Source organism: Melospiza melodia, chromosome 2, assembly GCF_035770615.1.
Source record: "Melospiza melodia melodia isolate bMelMel2 chromosome 2, bMelMel2.pri, whole genome shotgun sequence".
NCBI classification, from domain to species: Eukaryota; Metazoa; Chordata; class Aves; order Passeriformes; family Passerellidae; genus Melospiza; species Melospiza melodia.
The window spans coordinates 125,843,573-125,868,449 of NC_086195.1; the positions used below are offsets into that span (position 1 = coordinate 125,843,573).

A 24,877-nucleotide genomic window follows, 5' to 3' on the forward strand; every position below is an offset into this window, starting at 1 on the left:
GAAACGTCACGGCGGCTTCTCGCCGCACGCCGGGAGTTGTAGTCGGAGCCGCGGCCCCGCAGCTGCCCTAGCGCCGCGGGCGCCGCCGCTCCCCCGGCAGCGCTGCGGGCTCCGCACCGCGACCCCGCGCTCCGCCTCTGCGGCCCGGGCCCGGAGCGCTCCCCGGCGGGAGGCGGCGCGGGCGGGCCGGTGCGCGCCTGCGCGGGAGGCGGCGCCGGGCGGTGAAGTTGGTGGGAGCGCCGGTGATAAAATGGTAGGTTGTGCGAACCCGGGGGGGAGGGGAGGCGACGAAACCGTGGAGGGGGAGCCTCGAACAAGCCCCAGTGCGCCCCCCGGGCCGGCGAGCCGAGCGCCGCCGCGCCGAGTCCCGTTGCCCTGCCCGGGGAGGCGCCAGGCGGGAGGACGAGCGGCGCGGGGACACGGGGGCGCGCGGACACGGGGGCGCGCACCCCCCGAGCGGAGTCGCTCTCCCGCCGCCTCCTCCGCCGGGCCGGGAGCGGGGAAGGTCACCGGGGGCGGCGGGGGAAGGGAGGGGGCTGGGCGCCGCCGCGGGTATTTCGAGCGCAGGCAGCCGGCGCAGCGCGTACCTTTCCCTTTTTTGGGATTAGGCTGGCGGGGCAGGTCACCGGAGCTGCGCGTCCCTCGCTCCCACCGGCCCCTTCCCCGCCGCGGGACGCGGCAGGTGCAGCCGGAGGCGGTGGGAAAGGTGCGCTACAAGTCCCTTGCTGGGTCGCGGTGGCGGGGTCGGCCGGGGCTGCTTTGGGAAGGAAGGGCTTTCCCGGTGCCGCTGCAGCAGCTCCAGCGCTCCCCTGGGGTGTGCGGTACGGTGTCATTAGCGCTGGGAGAGGGCTCCAGAAGCGCGGCTGGTCCGTGCCTGGGTGCGGGGTGCGCATCCGCGTTCGGGTGCCCTCAGCGAGGGGTCACGCCGGGGACGGAGCCCCGGAGCCGCCCCGGGCAGGGAAGGTGCGCGGGGCCGCTCCCGCCGCAGGCACCGGCCGCGGGTGAGCGGCACGAACCGTGCTACGTGGCAGGGCAGGGGGCTGGAGAGCCCTGTGGGCTTCTTATCGCTTCAAATAATTCAGTGCTTCATTCCGCTGGAAAATATCCGTAAATGCCTGCCGTTAGCTAGGCTTGAAAGGGGACGCGGGGTTTGCTTTGGCGTTGTTGGCAGAGCCCTCTGTTTTGAAGTGATTATCGCTAAGTTTGTTGCCCAGAAGAAGTTTATGTAACTGAGGAAGGTCTAGGTGCAGGGACTCCCTTAGCTAGACCTTCATGAAAATTTGGAGGCAGGCTGGGGCTTGCAGCCAAAGGATTATTAGTTATTTACTTACCAAAGTATATAGTAGTTATATTTTGCGCGGTTTTCCTCCCATTGTACACATTTCTTGTGTAAAAAGAAACCTGGCATGTTTCTTCTTACATTAGATTGAAAACTCCTGTAGGAAAGACCAAAATCCTTATCTTGTTTACATGATGTGTTTCTTGTCTCAGGACCATCTATAGTCAAGACGTCCATATGGGGACAAGAGATAAAAAGTAAGCTGAAAGATGGTCCCATGTTTACTCCTCACTGGATCAGAATCCGTTTCTCTTTTAAGAGACATGTAAATTTTCCATTATATCTGACTATTTAAGCTGTAGTGGGGAGTTTATACAAACTTCTCAGCTTAACTGCTGGCCCAGAACATGTGTTAAGTAAGGTTTAACAAAGTTGGAAAGTACAGAATATAATAAAAAACACAGTTTGACTTAAGCTATCTCCTTCTGCTTCCAACTTTGTGTAAAGAATAAGGTTGAAATATGTTACTAGCAAATTTTCTCCCTATAAAATACCCATTCCTACCTCTTGGGTGTTCCAGAAGTTTGGGGATATTGTCTCCATGTAGTTGCTTTAATTGAGCAAAGCATCATATTAATTCCTATAGACCACTGCAATAGGCTTTTTTGTTGTTCAATTAAACTTTGAAAAATACATTTATACTACTAACACATTAAAGTTTTAGATCACATTTACAGCAATCTTATAGTTTCATTGTAACATTCAGCAGTCTCCAATGTGTCCATTTCATCTGTTTTATTTTTGCCTTATGTCTTCTGTTGACAGTGCTTTATAACATAATTATATCACAAATGCTTCTCCCTTTTTCAGCTGATGACTGATTAAACTTTGCATTGTTAATTGTTGCTAAGAAAATATTAGGAAAACTCTTGGGTATTTTTTCCTCCATGTATGGACTTATACAGAATTTAAGAATCTGTAAGTTGCACTTTTTAATTTCTCTTTTTTATAACCACTAGGCATATCTTTCAGAAGATAACCATATTGTAATATGACGAAACTTGTGTTTACTGCTGTTACAGAACAGAAAAACGTCAGCATATGTGAGCAATAAAGCAGAAATACAAGTTTGTTACTGACAGAATATGTGCTGCTAAAAATGTGTATATAGATGCTGTCATTTCAATTTTCAGAAGAAAATGCTGTCTATTTAACTGCAGAAGAACAAGGCTTTGTCTTCCTGTAATTCTGACGTGAAAGTCAACAACAAGAAAACTAAAACCTTTAAAAGCTAGGCATTAGTAGTAGAATGCTGAAACAAACTTCTGGATTAGCTTCATTGGCTTTCCTGCTTCTTTTGCATCCCAAAGCATAAACTTAAATCGTCCCAGAAGGACAAGGTGCGCCAGTTTATGGCATTTACCCAGGCTGGGGAAAGGACTGCTATATACTGCTTAACACAGAATGAATGGAAACTAGAAGTGGCAACAGACAACTACTTCCAGAATCCAGACTTGTACTACAAAGAATCCATGAAAAATTCAGTAGACAAGAAGAAATTAGAACAATTATATAATCGATACAAAGGTAAGGTTTCGTTTTCTGGTGAGTTTTTGGTTGGTCAGCTTGGGGTTTTTGTTGTTGTGGATTTTGTTTTGGTTTTTTTCTAAATTATGTTATGTGAGAACTTTTTCTGCTTTGCCCACTACCATTCTTGAGGAGTTTTCAGTAAAGCTTGCTAACTTTTGCTTCTCACTGTGTGTTTATAGTAATAAGATAAGAGTGACAAAAGGTTTTAGATGCTCTTAATGATCTATACACAACTTCTGTGGAGATATCTGTAGGCTTTAAAAGTAGGAAATTAAACTTCCAGTGAGGAAAAAGTGCCAGCTGTCAATATTGTAGCAAAGTTTATTATGCAATTTACATGATTTTTTTGCCAGTAGCCGCTCTTAAATGTGTATGATGGTCTTCCCATGGCAAAAGAACACATATTGTTCTTATGCTAATATTTGGGGGAATTAGTTCTGTTCAGAGACAGTAATATTTCTATACATTAAAAGCAAAAATGTTTCAGATGGTATTACAGCTAGGAGTGTGACAAAACAGTCAAATAAGAACTCAAAAACTAGATACTACAGCCTTATTTAATTCCTTCATACTGGCATATTACAGCAAGAGTGATGTGCCTTTTCAGAGAGGTTTGGAGGGAAAACCACAGGAAAGTGGATTAAAGGCAGAGTGGTTTCTTGTCCAAATTTTATTTTCTGCCATTTTTAAAAAGAACAACAAAAAAAAATAGGCATTTAAATATAATAAAGTATGTGATCCAGCTTGCTGAGCTGGGGCCATCTGACATGAGTGTGCATTGTTCATGTTGGAGCAGTGGAGGCTGGAATCATTGCTAGCTCCTGTGGAAATCCATACATCTCATGTTTGAAAACATGAACTCTCAACCACTACCCAACTATGATTTTATGTATTTTTCCAATTGAAATATATGGCATGCTTTGTGTGCACTTAATCATTTTTTATGTTACTGTTTCCACCATTTTTGTTCTTTGCATAATCTGTTCTATTTTAAGTGTAGGGATTCTTTAATACTTCATTATTGTGTGGTAATGAATTATGTAGGGACAAAGAGGCTAAAATGCTATAGCATTTCTTTGTGAAAGCAAAAACCCAGAGACAAAACTCAGAGAACCATATTTTGGTTTATATATGCCTATGTGAATGTTTTTATCTATGTAGCAATATGCATACATCTGAATCTTTTGTTCGCTCCTTGAACGTCAGTCTTGGAGATTGCGGAGTCAAAAATATTCAAATTCATAAATGCTGTTAAGACTATCTGAAATGGAAGAAGATTGTCACAAATGTTATTTCTTATTTTCAAAGTTCTAGCAGTGGCAAACTGCACCATTTGACTTAGGTGAAAGCAGGTCTAGCCAGCTTATGTCAGTGTTTTAGTTAGCAGCACACCTTTACAGTTCTGGCATATGAAAACTGAAGGTGTAAACATTAAAAACTTTCACAAGATTTGACAGAAGACTATAAAAGTTTTAGTTAAGGACCTTACCTTGATTCATATCAAGCTTAAAACTGAGTCACTGGCCCCTTAACAATAAGGGATTCCTTGTTCTACAAAGCCTATAGAATAGTGCACTATACTTGAAATCTGAAATGTCTTTTTCTGTGCTGTTTTTTCTTTGTTTTCCTACCTGTTTATTGAGCAACAATGTCAAAACAACAATTGCATTTTTGTTACTAGTTGCCTGGATTATATGAAATATGATAGGGATGAAAAGTCCTTGTTGAAATCCACCAGAATTTTTCCACTGATTTCAAAACAGTGCACATCTTGCCTTCAGTTCTTCAGTTACTCCCCAAATACACAAGGAATATGTTCTACATGTCTTAGAAGTAGCTGATATATTTACGTGTTATTGGGATCAAAGCTCCCTGAATTATACCATGGGTGTAATTCTTGGTTTAATAGATGTGCGTCTGTTTGCCAAATTAGCTTCCTTTCTGGAATTTACAGTTTCTTTCACTGTAGTATTGGCTGGAAAAGTAAGAGAGATCTTAATTTAAGAATTAAAATACAATTCTAAAGGATTTATCTAGGCTTGATTTTTTTTTTTTAATCAACTTCTTGGATCAGGACTTAAAAATGGCATGGTTGAAAATGGTAGCAATTTAAGAAGTTTGTGTTAAATCTTCTCAAGAGATGCTTCTTTTACATAGCCTGACTTATGGTATTGAAATGTCTTCCTCTCAAAAGCTGGGAAAGACTGTTTTGTGGTTTGTAAAGTCACAAGCTTTGCAAACTAGAGGTTTGGGTTTATTTTCTTTTGTTTTCAATTGGGTTTTTTTTTCTCCAATTATCTAAGTTTATGTGCAGGGGGTTGTTTGTTTGGAGGCCTTTTTGAGAGAGAATTTTGTTACAGAATTATTATAAGGCATCTGTCAGCATTCAGAAAGGTACTACTGGGGAAATACTTTGTTTCACTTGTACTAAATTGTATTAGTTAGCTTAAGACTCTGTTATGCTAAGGCATTGCTTGAACAATGTTTTGGTGATTTCCCTGACTTTTAATTAAACCCCCAAAATGTTTGAATATGGTCTTTAAGAAGCTATAGTGGATCCCATATGTCACTATCAAGGGAAAAAAAATCAAGGGTCTAATGTGGTAGGTGTGTTTTTGTTGGACTTGATTTTGGATTGGTTTTGGGGATTTTTTTAAGCTTAATGCACACTGACCAATATAAATATGTTGTACATTTTGATGTGTTTATCACCCTTACTCTTTCTAAATGTAGGCATCATCTTCTGAGTTAACTCAAATCTTTTAAAGTGGATTGTGGAGAGAAAACAAAATTATTTAGTTGATGTCAGCAGGGAAGTTCAGGAGAAATTGCAAGCCAATTTCTCTGTAAGTTTACAGAATACTTAATCTATTTACTGATTGTCTTTTAAAAATATCTAGACTTCATGTGAAAACATTTGTGAAGGTTATGAAAAAATGAATACCTGTATTATGCAGCACATTAGAGCTGTCAGATGATAATTTGTTAATATGTTTTATAAATAATTATTCTCCTATTTGTATTTTGAACTGCAGACCCACAAGATGAAAATAAAATTGGCATTGATGGGATTCAGCAGTTCTGTGATGATTTAAGCCTGGACCCAGCCAGTATCAGTGTTCTGGTTGTGGCATGGAAATTCAGGGCAGCCACACAGTGTGAATTCAGTAAAAAGGAATTTATTGATGGCATGACAGAGTTGGGGTAAGTATCCATTTCTGCATAGTTTGTAATGTAGAGCCCAAACCATGTTTCTGTTCAAAACATTTTCACTTAAATTGTGTGAAGCTTTAAAAAGCTGTTGGGGCTAGTGCCAAGCTTAACAGGTGCAAAATACCTGTAGTGTCTTGTCTGCCTTAAATTGATGCTTTACTGCAAAGCCATAATGACCACAGCAGGGGGGAAGCAAAACAATTTCTACCTGTACAGCAAGGGAGTCAGATGATTCATGTATCTTTTTATGTAGTTCATAGTAAGCATATGCATATTTGTGTTAAGGATTTGAGTTGGACCTCCTGCTGCTAAAAACTGAAATTCACTGGAGGTGTGTGAAAGGTAAAAAATGTCAGTGTTGAAGCAGAAAGGAAATAGGAAAACAGAAAAGAGCCTTTAATTCTTTCCCTTGCCACCAACAAATGGACCCATCTTTCTTTTTGTCCATTTTACCACCTCTACTTTCCTCTCTTTCATACTAGATACTTCATTTGTATAAAATATCTATGAGGACTTGAAATAAAAATGAGGATGCTCGTAGTAGAAACCATTGGTCCAACTGTGCTGTATCTGATAAAAAATTCCTTTCTGGGTTATGGAGCTGTTCTGGATAATAGACTTTCAACGTTGTCTCTGCTTACCAATAAAGCCAAACATATATCATCATAAAATAATATTTTGTGTATAACTTTTCCTTGCAAAAGGAGCAGCATTTTTAATATTTAGAGATATCAAATGCCTCTTTTCGACAGATTGCATTAAATGGGTGGATAAGTACAGAGTATTACTTATTCCTCTTTTTTGTAGATAAACAATTTCATTCTTAGAATGGCACCTTAATCAATGCATTTCTAAGACAGACTAACTTATAGGAAATATGGTGGTTGTTTCTTGAGCAGAGATTGTAGCAATCTGATGTTACTGACCTCATCAGTTATTGATTTCTTTTTAAGCTTTCCTTTTTAGGAAATTGTGATGAAGTAATTTCTGATACTATCTGAAGTTCACTGCATTATTTTGTCCCACTGGGTAGCTTTGGGTAGAAATTACAAGAATAATTATGATTTTCTAACCACGGTCAGAAATTAAGTGCCTATGCTATTATATTAAAGGTTGCCAGCTTTTGTAATTTTTTTTTTTCATAGAAGTGATTAAAAAGCTTTTGCTAAACCACCTGTTCTTGGAGCAACAGCTGTTCTTAGGAGCATAATATGGCTGTGCCTGCTTGCCACAGCACTTACTGAGAATTTGGAATGATTTTGTTACATACTTGGAGGCACAGTGTCTGTGGTTTTTAGCAATGAACACAAGTGAGCAGTCAAAGGGAAAGACATTCCCTGAGGCTTAGATCACATAGCATCTGTAGGATACATATGAGAAAGTATATTTATTGTCTAGATCGAGTCCCTAGAAGAAGCTCCCAAACTGAGCTTCTCAGTTGAAGACTGTTGGCACAATTCTTTCTTTTCTCTGCCAGGTACTGCTGGAGACCAGAAAGGTACTTATTTTTATCTGTACCATGCAAGACAGTTAAAACTGCATTTGTGTTTTATGGATGTTGTTATAGTTACCCATCCTTTAACAGAATTTTTCTTGAATCTTTAGAAAAAATACAAACATTTAACTGGGGAACTTTCACATACACAGTGTTAGTTGTGATACTGCCTCTTTTAAAACCCTTTTGCTTCACTTTGAGTTTCTAGGTACAACTCAAGATATTGGTATTGTCCTTGTGAACCTTGAATATTCATTTGATGCCTTGTTGTGGCAGAAACACTTTCCCTTTTAAAAGTGTGACTTCTCAGCTCAGGTGTTTTCAGTGAAAATGCTTTGGTGGTGTTATTCAGGGATGTGTTTCTCTTAGAATTTCAGTAACTTGATTCTGTCTTAGCTTACCTGTGCCAGGCTGTTTAATAGTTTGCCAGCCTTCAGGCTATCATTCAGGACTTATTTTATTTCTCAGTTTTATTCTCAATTGTTCTATGATGGGGAGAGAATGACTGCAAATATTACTTCATTTAGTTGAAAAGTCCTCAAATGTTAAGATGAACTGTAAAAAATGTAGTGTGAAGCTCTTTATTCAGGAGAGTAGGGAGTAAGCATTGTCTATCTAGATTAAAGCAAAACCTCACACTTGTGTTACAGCATCTGTCTCAGGGGAAGGAGTAACTGAGTTCAGTGAGGGTTGGGTGTTCTTTAAGAACAGAATAGCATCTGTTCAGAAATTCATCAAGAGATAGAAGAGAAGTTAAACCACTGTATCCTGTTTGCATTGTGTACCTAATGGATGCCTGTACACAGTGTTCCACTTAAAATTCTTCAGTAAAGGCACATGAGCATTTATATTTTTCAGAATGCTATCCACAAAGATATCTTTATATCTTAACCACTGTTTTGTTTTTCTTTTAAACTAAACCATAAAAAGGTGGGGGAAAGTAGGAAAAAATTTTAAATATATGCAAATAATGTAATCTCTTTTGAACAGGTGTGACACTACAGAAAAGCTAAAAGCTCTATTGCCAAGGCTGGAACAAGAGCTAAAGGATCCAGCAAAGTTCAAAGATTTTTATCAGTTTACTTTTAACTTTGCTAAAAATCCTGGACAAAAAGGTCTAGGTAAGTAGAAAAAAAAAGAGAAAATGTCTGCAGTCAGTCAAGTCTTCCAAATGTTTCCAGTACTACAATATTCTCATTGGCAATTTTATAGTAAGCTCTTTATTGATTTCTTTCACTGACTTCTCTTTCCCATCTTCTTTCATTTAATCTCTTATTCGCATCCCCTTGGTACAGATAATTTAATGGGGTTCTCTGCCAGTATTGATGTTCTCTCACCTCTTGTCAAATGAAGTTCCTGCAGTTCTTCAAGACTTGTCAAACTTTATTTATTTTAAATACTGAGCTATTGAGTTCTGTATGTTAAGAACTGCTGAAACAAGATGTCCATATCAGCCCAGGAAGAGGGAGAAAATTGGGCAAAAGTTACTGTTCTTCTTAAAATCTTTAGTTTTAGCTCAGTTTTTATGTAAAGTTTAGAAAAAGAGCATTATGAACTTGGTTTAAAACTAGTGAGTAAAAACAGACATAGTTTATATAGCATTAAAGTGTTATTCTTCATTAAGTTGGAGCTTTATCCCAATCTATGCCTTGTATTGCTGGAGTAAAACTGATACACCATTTAAATTCCATTTGTTTCTTCAAATCAAAAATATCTAGTTTATGAATAGATGAAAAAAAAACCAGTAAGATCAAGTCCACTCTCTTCAAATTTATGTCCACTTTCAGAAGATCCTGTGTAGGAAGGAATTAATGTTTTGTATATAGAATAGCACTGTACCATCATCCCTGTTCTTTGTGCTCTGTGTGAGAGGAAGTGGTTTGTTGGGGTTTTTTTCTTTTTTTTAGCATAGCCACATTAAATCTGTGTCTAAGTTACTTGGAAAGTTTATGAATGTGTTTCTCCAGAACTGTTAGGAGAGCAAAATATCAATTCACTCCTCAACCAGGTGTGTCTGTTCCACATTCTTGACTTTGAATAATCTCTATTGTCTTTCCTGGTGTAATCTTTTTTGTTTATATATAAACTATGGGCAACTTTTAGCCAGTTTGTATTTTTCTTCATTTTTTTCAGCACTTCCATTTTTCATTTCATCTGTCACTCTCTCATGGCTCACATGCCACTTTTACTGACACAGAAATGAAGAAGTAGTGCCTCTGTGAGGTTGGTTAGGATTCTATCCCTTAGCTAGTCTTCATTAACAAAGCTTAGTACTTCCAAATTGCAGGAAAGGTAAATCAGTTACAGCTGAAGTTGGACTCTATGGGATACCTAAAGAAATATCACAGATAGCTTCCTGTTTTAATTGGGTCATTCCAACATGGCACTCATGAACTTATACTTCAAAAGCTTCTCACCTAAGCCTGTATGAATAGTGGATCAGGGGAGGCAGCACAATCCAGATTTGGAACTGAATGTAGTGTTTATTTGACACGGGGAGGAAACTGACTTGTTTTCCAGTACTTCTTTTTATTCAGCATTGGGGGTCCTTTCATTTATAAGTCTGTCTTCTCTGTTGTGTAAAAAAGATGTTTTATTGCCAGAAAGTTCCAAAGTTCCTTCTTGCATTAAGAGTTGCTCTGTTAGCAGGAGAAAGTAAGAAGTGCAAAAACTGAAGTAAAACTTAAACTGTGGAATGAGTTGGTGGGTACTGTAGCTGATTTCAGTTTTCAGGAATTTTAGTAATTTCAATAATATGTAGAGTCTCTTAATTTCTACTACTTAGTTCTTACACGGCAGTATATTGGTGGCACCTTTCATCAGACTTTTTCTGGTTTTGCTAAGATGATTCTAGATAGTAAAGAAATTTAAGCAGATGCCTCTTTTCTTACTTCAGTGGAGATACACCCCATTTCTTGGATCACCATAGGTTGAGTAGAGAGAGGCTATTGAGCAAACATATGGACTAATGTGACATTTTTGAGTGATAGAGGCCAGTGATACCTTACCCAAATAAAATTTAGCACTGTATAGGTTTGGAGTTGGAATCTTCATAGGGATTATCCATCATAGTGGAGCAAAGAGGTGAAGGAAAAAAGTAAATTTACAGGTAGGTGTTTGTAATAGCCACAGAAGGAAGCAGTATGTTGTAACCAAGGAAGAAAATCCCACCAGTTATTTTACTGGGGTGCTTGTATGAGCTGAGAGTTGTAGTTGCTTCAGCTACATTTAATACAGGTTTAGGTTGTTTTTTTTTTTTTTTTATTTTTTTATTTTGCATCCTCTTCTCTGTATACTTAATAAATTCTCCTGGAATGAGAAACTGTCCATCTCGGCTCCCTGTCTCCAGGGTTGTTTGGTATTTGTGTCCAATGACTTTGTGCTCTGTTGTCAAGGAGATGTGGAAATTAATGTCAGCCATGTACAAAGTCTGTTTCTATCCTACTCAGTTTGGAGCCTTCACTTTGATTAAGTCCAGATAGTTAAACCAATGAATAATTAGATTTGTTACCATCTGAGCTGGTGGAAATCTGTGCCTAGCTCTGTCTAGGTCATCTTACAGTGATCACCTCTCCTCCTTCCCCACGTGCACATCAGATGGCATTCAGTCAATACAGGATGCTGCTTAGCTCCTGCCCAAGCTGCTTGTCTTAAAGTCTTGCTGGTGAATTGTAACTTGGAGGAAACTGAGAGGTCTGTAAGTTTATGTCAAGTAAAGGATAAATGTGTATGGTTTGAACTAATGAAGTGGAAATAATCTAGGAATTCTTTCCTAAATTTCAGTTGCAGGATATTTTAATGTGATTTTCTAGGGTCTGAAGTATTCAGTGCTTTTTCTTATTTGGCTGGGAGCTTAAATCACCAAGTCTGGTAATTGTGCTCACTGGTTAGGGGACTGATCTGTAGGCTAAAAGAATATTGTTTGATTCTTGGATATACACATAACCTATAAATGTGCCTATTTGAAAACTAACCAAGTTTGACATAGTGCCAAGGACAAATAAGAAATTCATATTCTTAGCAGATTACATCTTCTTTTATAAAAGGTTTCTATTAGCAATTAAACTCCTTCTGTTGGGTCCTTCAGGCTAAGTGCTAGGGCATCTTTTTTTTTCAAAGAAATAACTCTTGAGACTAGAGCTTACCAGAAACTTGTCTGTGATAGGCAGACTGACTATTATTTTTAATGTTTTTTTTCTTGTTTGTTATCTTAGCATATTGAAACCATAAGAAATGAGTGAAATATCTTTAAAATGTTCAAGCAGCAATGCTTTGGTTATGAGTCATGCTCACTGCTCCATCGTTTCAGATTACTTTTTTTAAAAATCTGTATCTGATGTTTTAAGAAGTGATATGAAGCGTTATTACTTTATTTATTGTCTCCTCTCCTCTGAAAAACACCAGGAAATAGTGATTTATGGGTTCCTTGTTAATATGCCAGGTGGTCTTTAAATATAAAAGGTAGAGAAATACTTACATAGTGTATTCCCTTATGTTAGACAAGGTCAGCATCTACCAAAACCAATACTTGCGCACTCTTTTCTAACCAAATGCTCTGTGGTGTGCTACAGCATATACTGAATTGCCTTTTCAGTTTCAATAGGTATTAACAAGATTTGAGCTTTGATTTGTACTGGTCCTGTGGCTGAACAAGTCTGAGAGCCATTGCCTTCACAAAATACAATCTTAAATTTTTGATGGCAGGTTTCATACATCTTTGTCCATGTTTACTTAAACCTGTTGTTAAATAATTTTTTTTTTTCTTTTTCTAGCATGTAAGTTAAATCTCTGCTTCTGAATTTTCCAGTTTAATACTTCACCCAGCCAAAGTAAATATGCAGCGTACATTTTGTTAGAGTGAGTAACGATTTCTTACATAGTTAGTGATCATGTAGGTACCTTCATTTAGTCTCTGGACTGAGTAAAACCAACTACCCTGGTAGATTTTATCTCCTAGCTCTCTGATACTGCAGTTTTGTCTTCCAACACTCATTTCCTTTGCAATCAAATTGACCTAATTTTCTCTTGTCATGTAGTACCCAAACAAGCCAGATAACCTTCCATATGTCTTAGATATTTTACTTCATGTTTTGCATCCTTTTGAGTTTGCTGAAGTTTGATACTGTCTGCAGTTTGCAGTCTGTTTTACTGTTGGGGTTCTGCAGCACTGCAGTGTACCCAGTTGAGTCTGATCCTTCTGATCTGATATTTCTGCAGTTGATTACTCTCATTAGCATATGACTTTGCACTTCTCTTTAATGAAATCTTTCTTACTTACTTCCACATGATTTTCCAATTTGTCCAAATAATTTTGAATCCTAATCCTGTCTTCTGTTGTGTCAGACTTTTTTAAGGTTTTGTCTAAGTTGCAAATTTAACAGAAGTTTTCTTTGTTAACCATCTGAGTTACTTAAGTATTGGGCAGTGTTAGATGCAGGACTGACCTGCTTGGATGAGTCACTTTCTCCCAGTTTGGCAGGGAATGCCTGAGGTTCTTCCAGAACTTCTTTGACCACTGTGAAGTTTCAAACGTGGTAGGAGTTTGAGATTGCTTCAGCATACTGAGGTGAATTTCACTGTATCTGGCTTCACTTTGGGCAGCAGTGCTTGAAGGTGGAATTTCTAAAAGTTTTTTTTTTTTTCTGAAATAACCGTCAGTTTTCATTGGATCTTTTTTGCTTGTAGCATAGCTTGGAAAAAATCTGTGAGTGTCCCAGACTTTCTGGAGTTATTATCAGCAGGACACAGTATCTTTTATCACACCAGCTGCCATTTGTAAGATGGGGAGGGGAAGGCACAGAAGCCCTTCTTAGAAGTTTTTGTGGTGATAGAAGAATTTAGATGATACCTGACACAGCTGTCTTCATAATTCAGAGGGGTTTCTGCTCCAGGAACGTGGTCCTGGAGAGTAGGAGTGTGTGTGTAGTTCTGTGTTTTATCTATTTTTGAACTAGCTTGTCTTTCCTTGCTTTTTAATTTCTTCTTCTCCACTTCCCCTCAAAACCAATGCAAGAAATTCTGCCATTATGTAATTAGATGGGAAGAAATCCTCTCCAATAAACTAAGTTACATCTGTTCTGTCATGCCCTAAAATAGACACAGAATTCAGTACACCGATACTCATTCCTAGAAATAGGACTGCCTTTTATAGGAGTCTCTTTTCCACAGCTCATGTGGTGACAGTGGGGAATTTTTATTTCTTCTTGTATCTGCAGGACTTCTGTTGTTGCTGTGGTCTCACCCAACTCGAATGTTTGCATTTACTTTCGTTAGCTCAGTATTGCCAGGTGGAATGCTCCAGCCTGGGCTCATGCTGTTTAAAGAAGTGACAGTAGTAGCAGTGCCCCAGGGTGATATCTTGAGATGGAGGAGGCAAAAGCTCAGTGCATAGGATCTGCCATGATGATCTTGAAGCAGAAAATGATGTTCTGATGAATGTTACTAGGCACTCAACTGTCGAGTGTCTTTCAGATACATCTGAGTAGATTTGATCATTATCCAGGAAGACAGTGGATGCTTATAACTGTTAAAACTGTGACTCTGTAAGTGGTGGACAGAATTAAGGAAAAAAAACCTGCCAAGTTTCAGCACGGCAGTGCCATCTCAATGGCTGCGTGTTGGACCTGGAGTACATAATATTTAGATATATCAAACTTGATTTGCATTTTGTCTTTTATTCTGAAGGTGCAGTTTATCAAGTTATCTGGTTTGCCAGGAGACTTTAAAAGTGATTATTATGGATAACTGTGATTCCGTCTTTAATCTGATTTCTCATGTTCTTACTACTGTATATAGTGCAATAAATCTTAAATTTTTGCATAGTGCAGATTCGGAGGGGTTTATCTTGCATTCTACTCCCAAGATTCAGCTTTTCTACTGCAATCTGAGTGAAATTTTGTATCCTAGATCTTGTTGGTAAGTGTATTAAAGAATAGAATTATAGGTCTTTTGTCATGTCTACAGAGCATTTCAGATTTCTAAGGGCACTTTCTAAACAAGGCCTTAGCTCTGTCTCTTTTTTTTTTGGTTGTTTGTTTTTTGAACCTGATGCTTGCTTTGATTCTCTTACTGGGTCTCCCTTTGAGCCCCAAAAAGGCATGCTCAGGAGTTTGTTAGAGTTTGTTTCAGCCCCAGGAAGGAGCTTAATGCATTCTTCATGGTCTTCACCTTCCAACATGGAAACAAAAAGCCGATTGGGTCCTTCATCACTTCTTTGTGATCCCTTCATCTGATTGCTGGCTCAAAAGGTTGTGCTTCCTTCTCTCTGCCAGTTTCCTGGGATCAAGCAAGAGATGAAAGATGAGGAGGGCATTCAGACTTGAATCAGATATTACCTCAAGACCAGAAGAATGACTATCTTTGCATCCGGTATGTGGACTTCAAGGAGGTTTCCTCTCCTATAAGCAGATGAGTATAATGTACTCTTTTTAATTGAAGCAACATCAGCTGGGCTTTTATCATAGCAGTATCTCAAGATTCTTTGAAGAGATCTTTAGACATTAGGGAAAGATTTTTTTTTTCTGTTTTGTTTTCTTATTTTACTCCTGCCTTCCCCCCAAGCTAGTTATCAAGATATCTTCCCCTTTCAATGAAGAATTAGATTGATAGGCAATTTGTAGGAGTGAGTGCATGGAAGAAGTTGAGTGAGGTCTGTAAATGAATTTTATATTTATTTTGTAAGAGGTCTGTAAATGCTGTATTTTAGGTGTTCCAATGACCTTGGTTTATGTATATGGTTCTTGCTTTATTTTTGTTCACATTTTCCATGTTGAAAATGCCAGCAGTTTAAGGGAAACTTGTAGAAGAGGTGTTTTGATCAGTAAAAGTGTGGCATAACTGCCAGTTCTTCTAATGCCCCATTGATTCTTTTACTCATGTTTAGGCCTTGTTTGGGAAATGAATATCCAGTCAACTTTAAGTCTTCTGTTGTTGTTTATCTGAATGGTACATGGAGAGATTTGCAGAGAGGCAAAAGGATTTTTGAACGGGCTGCAGTCAGGTTCATTAGGCTGCACTCAAACTGATGTTCTGACAGTCATCTCCTAACTTGCATTCCAAAGCAGTTCATCTGTTTTTTGCTTAAAGTGATAAACAATAAACATGAAATGTTCTGCATGGATCCAGGCTGCTTCAGTGTGGCAGATGCGTGCTGAGCTTTACCATTCCTCCTGTCCACCACATGCCCTTGAGCCTGGCACTGCACTGTCTGTCCCTAACACAGGGCACTGGGAAGCTCCTTGCTGATGCCTTTGCAGGGATGAGTGGATCCAGCTCTGCTAGATCCTGACTTCAGCCATGATCTGTATTTGTATCACCCCCCACAACTTGTTCTTTCTCCTTCTGCCCATCTTCTGTGGGGGAGCTTCCAGTTGCAACTACAGCCTGTTTTGCTCTAAGCTTTTGGCAATTCAGTTAAGTATTTTTAGGTTTAATCTTCATGGTATATTCTTGTTATTTTGCTGATTAGGAAAGAAGAAACTAATACTTATGTCTGTGTTCTTAGCAATTTTGAAGCCAAAGAAGATTTAAAAATCATTCAGAAATGAAGAAACAAGGAATTTATTATATCGCTGAATCTTGCAAGTATTCACTTGATGCTTGTTGGTCAGGCAGGTATTATAGTCCTGTTGTTGAGACAGATTGACACCAGCTTCCATTGTTCTTACCTGTGCATCAGTTCCAACGCAGTGTTGAAAAGTTGTACTAGTAATTCAGATGAATTAGTGATAATACTCTGTTCTCTCTATTTCAAACACAAGTGTATGAGCAGGTCTTGTTGGTGGGGCAGGCTGAGAGCTGGAAAGCTCTGTTTGGCAGAGGATGATGAGTGAGTGCTGCAGTCCCAGAGGGCGGTTTTGGCACAGCAGGTGTAAATCAGCTGCGTTTCATGTTCCTCAGAAATCCTGCTCTCCAGCCAATTCCTTGCTATCTCTTATTTCTCTTTTTGTTTTCACACTTCCTTAATTTCTAGTGTGCAGTGACTTCATTGCCCTGATCCAAAATCATAGCATGAGGAACTTAATTTGATTCTTATTTTTTTCATGTGGCAATCTAATAATTTTTTTCTGTTCTTAACAAGATTTGGTCAAGTCTTAAAAGTAGACACAGGCTGTATTTCTCCTTCTGCATTAATTGTGCTTGTTTGTACCACTATTCTGTTCAATCAGGATAGAAGAGGCTAAGGTTTTTTTAAAAGCCAGTTTAGAATGAGGTTTTAATGTTTGAGAATAGATCATGCTGCATGCAAAGTACTATTTCTGATTGAGAAAAGCTGATTGTTTAAGGGTCTGCATGATGACAACTCTCAGTAGATAGTGATACTAAAAATATTTTTGGGTTGAAAGGAAAGCTCAAACTATATAATGTTCAGTATATGATGTGATTTTTATGATGTTCTTCAACCTTTTAGCAATTTCGTGCTTTGGATATGAAAATGGATGTTAGCAATGAAGTCTCTTAAACTGATCCTTGTCTAGGTGTTTTCAGAGATCCATGCATCTGTCATCTTCTGTTTATTAAGGTTACATCATTGGTCTATAATTGAGTAGCATATACTTTGGTATAAAAAACCCAGCATATATTGTAGTAGTTGTAGTTTGATTCTTATTGTAATGATGCCTTTATGTATATACAGCATTGAAAGAGGTATTCCTAAGACTGCCTGAGGATTTTTTGCTTTGCAAAAGCATCTTCCTGTGGGAATGCAGAACCCTAATGGCAAAAGGGCTTTTCTCTTTTTTCAGTATCTATCAGTGCAGCACTAATTGTAGTAGATCCACAGCAGTACTGTTTATTGATACTACTGTCAGCATGCTAATGTAGACTTGAACTCTCTAACTAGGTCTTCCCTTTAAAGCAGTAAAATCCTCTTTTTCTGTTTTCCAATGCCAGATTTTTCAGCCTAGGCAGGGAGTTGTCTTCAAACAGAAGTGTAGGCATATCCCCGAGATTGTGGCAAACCTGAAGCCTAGTTTGCTCATATACTTTTAGGCTGCATAAACTAGCACTTTCACTACCAAAAGTGATAATCCCATCTAGTCCTTTTGTTCAAATAACACTTGTATTAGTTAATGGCTTTGTGGGATTACACTGAGCCAGATGAGAAAGATGGACTTTCCCCCCCTCCCTTTAGCAAATCTTACTGAAATGAGAACTTTCCTCCATGTGCCTACTGGGAAGAGCAGCTCCAGTGTGGACCTGTTTGATCCACTACAGAGCAGAATCCTCAATGGGATATGCATTTTTCATATGTTATAGCAAATAACTTCTGTGTCTTTGTGCAGGAGAATTCATTGGCAGACATGTGTACACAGTGTCCCTTGAGTGTCAGCTTAAGGCAGTATTTCACATGCATTGTGTTAAACACAATTTTGCAATAATCATCTTAACATAGTACTGACTTTGACAAAAACAAGGAAGTGTTCTCTCTTCTTTCCCTTTTACCTCTTCTTTTGTGGTACCTTTAATCATCTTTGTTTCCCTGCCTTTCTTTGTTTCCCTTACTTTCTTCCTTTTTCCAAGGAATATTTCCATCAGAAGTATAAACTTTTCAACTATTAAGGTGTTATATTTAAAGTGCATTTTGCTTAAAGTTGTCACATGAAAGATTTGCAAGGTTTGCTCGGAGAGGTTGAGTCTTCATAAAGAAGCCTGAGTGAGTGGGATCAAAGCCAGTTACTTCACAGTGGAGTTCAGAAACTATTAGGTTTCTTCTTTTTCATTATTTTTGCTTTTAATTTGGGATAACAGATAAGAATAATAATCTGCATATCTAAGCAGCAAGTAATGCTATTAATTACTCTCTTCCTCATATTTTTTGTGAAAAATGAGTGTGGTGGCATAGACAGGAAGAGCTGAAGGAAGTTTATTAGAGCATAATTCAAGTTCTGTACTGAAGAGCACTGACCATAGTAGGACAAACAATGGCAGCACTGTCCCTGTGTCCATAGATAGAGGCATATTGCATTCCTCTGCATCTTAACTGCTGCACTTCATCCAGGGCCCAGCCCTGTCTGAAACAGGGACTCCAGGGGCATGGCTGTGTTAAAATCTGGAACATCTCTTTCAGCTGTGAAGCTTGATTTCAGGTGGCAGTGTCCTTTGGTTTGTAGTGTGATATGTACAAGTTCAAAAACCATTCTTCTAGTAGGTGCAGGCTGAGCTTCTCTTTTATGTGCTATCACAGTACTTTCTCTTAAGCTTCATGTTCTGTTTACACTTTGTTTATACTGAAAGCACATTTCAGAAAGCTGAAATGTTTCTGTGGTTTCAGAAAGGCTGTGCCTTATGTTGTAGTTTCCCAGGAGTGATCATGTACTTAGTGCAAGCACCAAGGCCATTAGGCATTGTGAGCTGCTGAGGATGAAAACAGGCCTTCAAGGAAACATCCTTTCTACCCTTAAGCTGCATCTAATATTGCTTCTGCCTTTCTGCTGGAACATGTGGCAGTGCTGCATCTTCCTTGAACCCTGCTCTCAGATCACTGGTCATGATGCAGAATAAGGCTGATTTCTTGGACTTGTATTTTCAGTACTGGGTGTAGGTGTTTGTCCACTGAATGATGCCAGAATTATTGCTGAAAGGGATAATGCCACAGATAAATGACTCTTTTCATCCCCTCATGTCCCTAAATTCCCTTCAAAGTCAAGCGAGTACAAAATGTGATAAATTAAGAGGCATTGACATCTGTGGATTTAAATGTTTGTTTCTATCAATATTTGCTATGTTTGTGCATGTGTGTATATTTTTCTTTTTTAATTTGCAGAGAGATTTATCATTAAGTGTTCCTGTTTCTGTAGATTGACAGTAGTTTTAATCTGGCAGTGGTGGATGGTGACAAACATATTTTAGTTTTATTGACTTTGTTCAATACAAAATCTATACTGTTACTGCTTGTCTTGTACCTTTTGGATCAGGGAGAGTAGAAAACAATTCCTTATAATTTAGTGATTTTTGAAAGAAGGCTATTTATTTGTATTATAATATTCTAGATGCAGCATTAATAGTTTAACCAGAAGGAGGTTATTGCTTATAATGTACTGCAATATTTACGTGTTGCTTTATCTCTTGCAGATCTTGAAATGGCAATTGCATACTGGAATTTAGTCTTGTCAGGAAGGTTTAAATTTTTAGATCTTTGGAATAAATTTTTGTTGGTAAGTATGTGCTTTATTCCTTGCTGCCTATCTTATTCCACAGTAGTCTGGCTTTTGCTGGCTGTGTGCTTCCAATAATAAATGGGATAAAAGAGATTTTTCCTTTTTGAAAACTGATATAAAATAGTCTCAAATCAAGCCAAATCAAATCTTTATGGCTTTCTAATTTAGAAGAATGCAAAAAGATGCAGCAAAGTGATAGTGTTCTGCTTGCTTATTCCTGTACCCTCCTACTTAGGAAAGTTCCTGCATGAAAGGAAGCCATGATTGTAGATGGGTCTGGTGCTGCTGATTGTCAGTGATAAAATATCACAGCTGTGATTATTGCCAGCCATGTATTTTACCATGCTCTGCCTTTTGTAGTACTAATGCATAAACTCAGTCTTTTTAAATTAGTCATACCAGAATTTAATGTTAAGAGACTTCCCATTTTCCACAAAATTTTTTGCGTGAGTAATTAGGTTGATTAATTTTTTAGCTAATAGTAGTGAACTGATCTTGACAGTTTCCTTATTACCAGTGCAATTCTGTGGGCAGTGAAGTAAAGATGCATAAATTAAACCTTAGAAATTCAAAAATATTCTTGTAAAAGACCCTATTCACTCATCCATGTTTCTACATTTGCCATGTCTATATAAATACAAAAAATGAAGTTGCATAAAATATAATTTATCTTGATTTTCTTCATTTTATATTTTGATCTGTAATTTAGGAGAAATCAAAAGTCTTTCTGCATTTTCATCCCCCAGTGCTTAATAGGGAAGGTGTACACTTTTTGAAATATTTTTCTGTAGTTTTTTTTCCTAAATTTCATGGCAGTATATATATTTGAATCATTGAATAAGGTACCAGTTTCATCAAGAGGGCTTCTGAAACCATTTCATGTTTTAACTGCCTCAGTACATTTTCAGACATCCAAATTCAGGTCTGTCGATGCAACTGAAGAAAAATCTACAAGTTACAACCTGGTATTAAAGTGTGTTACTTTAGAACAAATATTTAACCTGAATGTTTAGTTGAGAAGAAATACTTTAAAAGATTTCAACCTGAGAAAGAAGCAAGTAGGAAGTTTTTCAGATGGATTTCTTTCTGTTATTGTTTTTTTAAGATAAAGAAGGTGAAGAAATGTTTGAAAAAGGGGTATTTCTGTACGTGTCAATATAAAATACTGCTATGGAATTTGAAAGTAGTTTGGACTGAACAGTACTGTTATTCCTCTGTACAGGAACATCATAAAAGATCAATTCCAAAAGATACTTGGAATCTTTTGTTAGATTTTGGAAATATGATTGCAGATGATATGTCCAACTATGATGAAGAAGGTAAGCAGTACCTGCATATCTTCAAAAATTGGTACAGCAGAATTGAAATACTGCTATAAATGAACAAGAGAACATGTTGTTACCTCGTGTCCTAATTTGTTTACCCTTAAAGTTTCAGCTGCCAATACAGTGTCATTGCCAAAATAGTAGTGATAAGAAGGTTAACTGGTTTGCTGTAATTTGAAAACAGGGGTAAAGATACAGTCACACCATGATAGAGCACATTATTTGAAAGTGTTTTGCTATAGACCTCTGAGTGAAACATTTTGTACAAAATTTTTGTTACCCTAAATGCAGTTTACTCTGTTACTAATTCTGTTTTGGAATGTGTGCAGAAATAAGTCCTAAGATATGAGTGGCTATAATAAGAATGCCGTGGTTTTGCTTTCAGCTAATGTTTATAGCTGTAGTGTGGAGTTCTGTGTTTTAAATATGTTTTGGTTGTCTTAAGAACTATTGCTGAAAGAAGAGATTTAAATGTGGAATTTATTAGTTAGGGTTTTTTTTCAAGTATTTTGTCATGTTGTGCCTGTTAAAGCTAAAGACAAGGCCAGGAATGTCAAGATGAGCTTCTAATACTTTGTATTTGTAGGCTACACCAGTTTGCTGCTGATAATGGTTGGATAATTTCTCAATTGCTTGATTTCTCTATAGGAGCCTGGCCCGTTCTGATAGATGATTTTGTGGAATATGCACGACCAGTAGTCACAGGAGGAAAACATAAAACTTCCTAACCCCAGATTTGTTCATCTGGACTAAATGAACTGCAGTGGGTAATGCAGATTTGTTAGCTGATAACTGCACATTGGTGCTGGTTTCAGTGGTCATGATGACATTCTGCAGACAAAACTGCAATTCCTCCTTTCTGCCTAAAGAAAATGATGGTGGATGTGTGGACACTTCAAGAACAAACTCAGAAGATCCAAGCTGTTTGTAGGCTATTGGCTTCAATTATTGTACTGGTTGTATCATATAGGATGTAGATTTTGCATGATTTTATACTTTGGAGAAGTTTAACTAGAGGCCATTTTATTAAAGTTTTGACAGCACAGCATGCCATTCAGTTCATAATCCAAAGTGAACACCAGCAGTTACATAAATAAAAATGTATTATATTGTACTTATATTAAAAGCAGTATTTGTGGTATATAAATTAAATCCATAAATAAAACTTATGCAGTATGTTGTATTTTTATAAAAGTTAGTTCTGTGGATCTGTCTTAATACAGAATTGTAAAAAATCCCCAAACAAATGAACGTATGGGTTTTTTTGTTTTGTTTTTAACTTATTGCCAAAATGTTAAATTTGTATATTCACATCCTAGATGTATACAGTGATTACATCCAGCCTTTCGCTCTCTCCCAGCGAATTTCACTTCCTAATCTTTCTTCTTGAAGTGCTTGGACATGTAACAATAGCATTGCTGAGGACAGGCTGCTGCTCTATGCTGTGTTGCAACTCCAGCTTTTTTTAGTAACCATTTTAAAGCAGACATTAAACAACCAAAGATGCTTTTATAATTCATGTTTAGTTATCATAATTCAGTCTCCAATTATGTGTTTTATTTATTTTTAATAATGAACTGTGTAATATGGATTTTATTTGTAGCTTGAAACATATCATAAATTCTAGCTAAATGCAACATAGTTGTAAATTTATTTCTTGGCACTTCTCACAGAAAAGAGATGTGAGTAAGCCTGAAGACTTAACTACTTGGCTTCCATGGTGGAGAAATAGTTAGGGGTAAGGAGACTTCAAATTAATGATTACAAGTGTTCATGCCTATGAATGTGTTGTGCATTCAATTATATTTAAGGGGATTAAAAAGCAAATTAATGCAGTTTCAGTGATCTCAAGGCTGGTGAAATTGGATCAGTTTTCACCAAATCTGAATTTGTTCAGTCACTTGTTTCTCCCCTTTTGCCAGCCATTGATTATGATGTGCACTGTGCTGTCAGTCTTCTGTTTCTCATCGGTGTCTTCTGATGTCTGAGCACAAAAAGGTTTTACCAGAAACTATTCAGCGTGTCTTCACACAGGGCTCTTGCAAATGCTACCTCATCAAAATGAGTTTGTCATAGCCACTGTACAAATCTGTTAAAATGAAGAGTTGCTCGAGAGTATGTACAGTTATGGTCAATATATTTTCTGTATTTAAGGCTGAATAGATGCAAGAATTTTGGAGAAAATAGTGCATTAAGTTATATAAATTATATCTGTTTGGATCGTTGAATGTTGCATGACAGCAGGCTCTTTTATTTTATAGTTGCCAGGATATAAAAGCTTACAATATTCTCTTAAACTCTAATATTTAGAGTTTCATATAAGCATTATGTCAACACAATGTACAAGGACAAGTGTACATGCTGCATACAGAGACTGCCTTTGTTCTTCCACTTGCTAGAATTTCAGTCGTGCATGGCATTTAAAAAGCAAGATGAGGGAAAATTGGAACAAATTAATGATTTTTCTCTTAGTAAGAGCCTAGTAAGGGAGTTACAAATGCCCTGTGAGTGATTTGGTACGAGTGTTTGTCTCTTTTTGTGAGTGTCAGCCCTGGCCAAGCAGCCACCAGGTGTCAGCGTCTGAGCCCGCTGCTGTCTGGAGCTCCTGGGCAGTTACCCACTGAGGCTCTGCCAAACTGCTGCTTTCTGACTGCATCCTTTTAGAATGGCATTTGTGTAACTCCAAGTATTCTACAGAAGTCAGCAGAGCGCTAGAAGCCGTTATACTCTTTTTACTGCTTTTGATTTATCTACACCTCCTCCCCAAAAGAAGCCATTTCTGTATCTGTCCCACAGGCTTTGCAGAACGTGTAACATCTTACAGCTTCAAGTGCATTTGCTTAGCCAGAAGCAATGGAATGCTTGTTACTCACACAGCTGCCATTTAAAATATATAGATAAAATATAACTGATCAGAAGTAGCTTAATTTGTTGCTATGTGATGTAAATGAAGTTTCATAGCACTAGAGCTTGTGAAACATTTGCTCATGATGAGAGCTCCATCAAATCATTCTGATGAACCTTCTACCTTTTAGAATAAATAGAGCATAAAAAATGCATGTGGGTTGAGGGTTTTTTCCTTGTTAATCAGAGCAAGAAGGAAGGAATGCTTAGCCCAGGATTCAGTGTGTGTGTGTACATATATACACACACACACTCTTAAATCTCAGTCCTGGGGGAATCCTTCATCAGTGACAGTGGAAGACTGGGCAAAATACTCCAGAGATAGTAGTTGATCCTTGTGAACCAGGTTTTGAGGTTTGCTATGCTTTTCCTTTTTCTTTTTTTCTTCCTGCTCCTCTATCTGTTTTAAACCACACGTGATTTTTACATTCCTGTATGAAGTAACACCTTCACGCTTGAACAGTCATAAAAAATGCAAATAAACTGCTTTCACCTTCCAAGTTTCTTACATATTTTAATCATTTGCTGTTGTCTGCAGTTTCACTTTACAGGGTACTCTGACTTCCATTTTAAGTAAGCTGATACAGTGGTAACACCTAGGCTGCTCAATTTATAATCCTAAATGGTACAGATGTCTTCAAGTTGTTCAGTGCATACAGTATTACTTCACAGATATGCTGTATGTATTTTTAAACTTGGTGCCAAGTTGTTTGGTTTGAAACTGAGCCATAGGATTTGTACTTGCCAATTCTAAATTTAAACGTAATTTATCATGTGTGTCATGCCAAGGAGAGCAAACCTGCAGGCATCTGCTCATTCAATGCACCTGGGAGATTTGCTGCTAATAAGCTGTACATGTGTGTATATTTTTTGGCACTGGAAAAAGGAATAAATGGACTGTCAAAGGATTGAA

General features: G+C 38.0%; 1 protein-coding gene across 5 annotated transcripts; it reads left to right on the top strand.

The window, feature by feature from the left end:
• Positions 1-173: 173 nt before the first annotated feature.
• DCUN1D2 (defective in cullin neddylation 1 domain containing 2) lies at positions 174-24,877 on the top strand. Of its 5 annotated transcripts, none has more exons than XM_063149902.1 (7): positions 174-253; positions 2,650-2,866; positions 5,905-6,073; positions 8,568-8,698; positions 19,650-19,732; positions 20,958-21,054; positions 21,709-24,877. In XM_063149902.1, exons 1-7 carry the CDS (start codon positions 251-253, stop codon positions 21,786-21,788), a joined length of 780 nt encoding a protein of 259 aa, XP_063005972.1. In that variant the 5' UTR covers positions 174-250; the 3' UTR covers positions 21,789-24,877. The 5 variants fall into 5 exon arrangements, with proteins under 5 accessions (XP_063005972.1, XP_063005976.1, XP_063005973.1 ...); XM_063149906.1 differs by lacking the exon at positions 174-253 and adding an exon at positions 592-706; XM_063149903.1 differs by lacking the exon at positions 174-253 and adding an exon at positions 629-706 and having other exon boundaries at positions 2,299-2,866.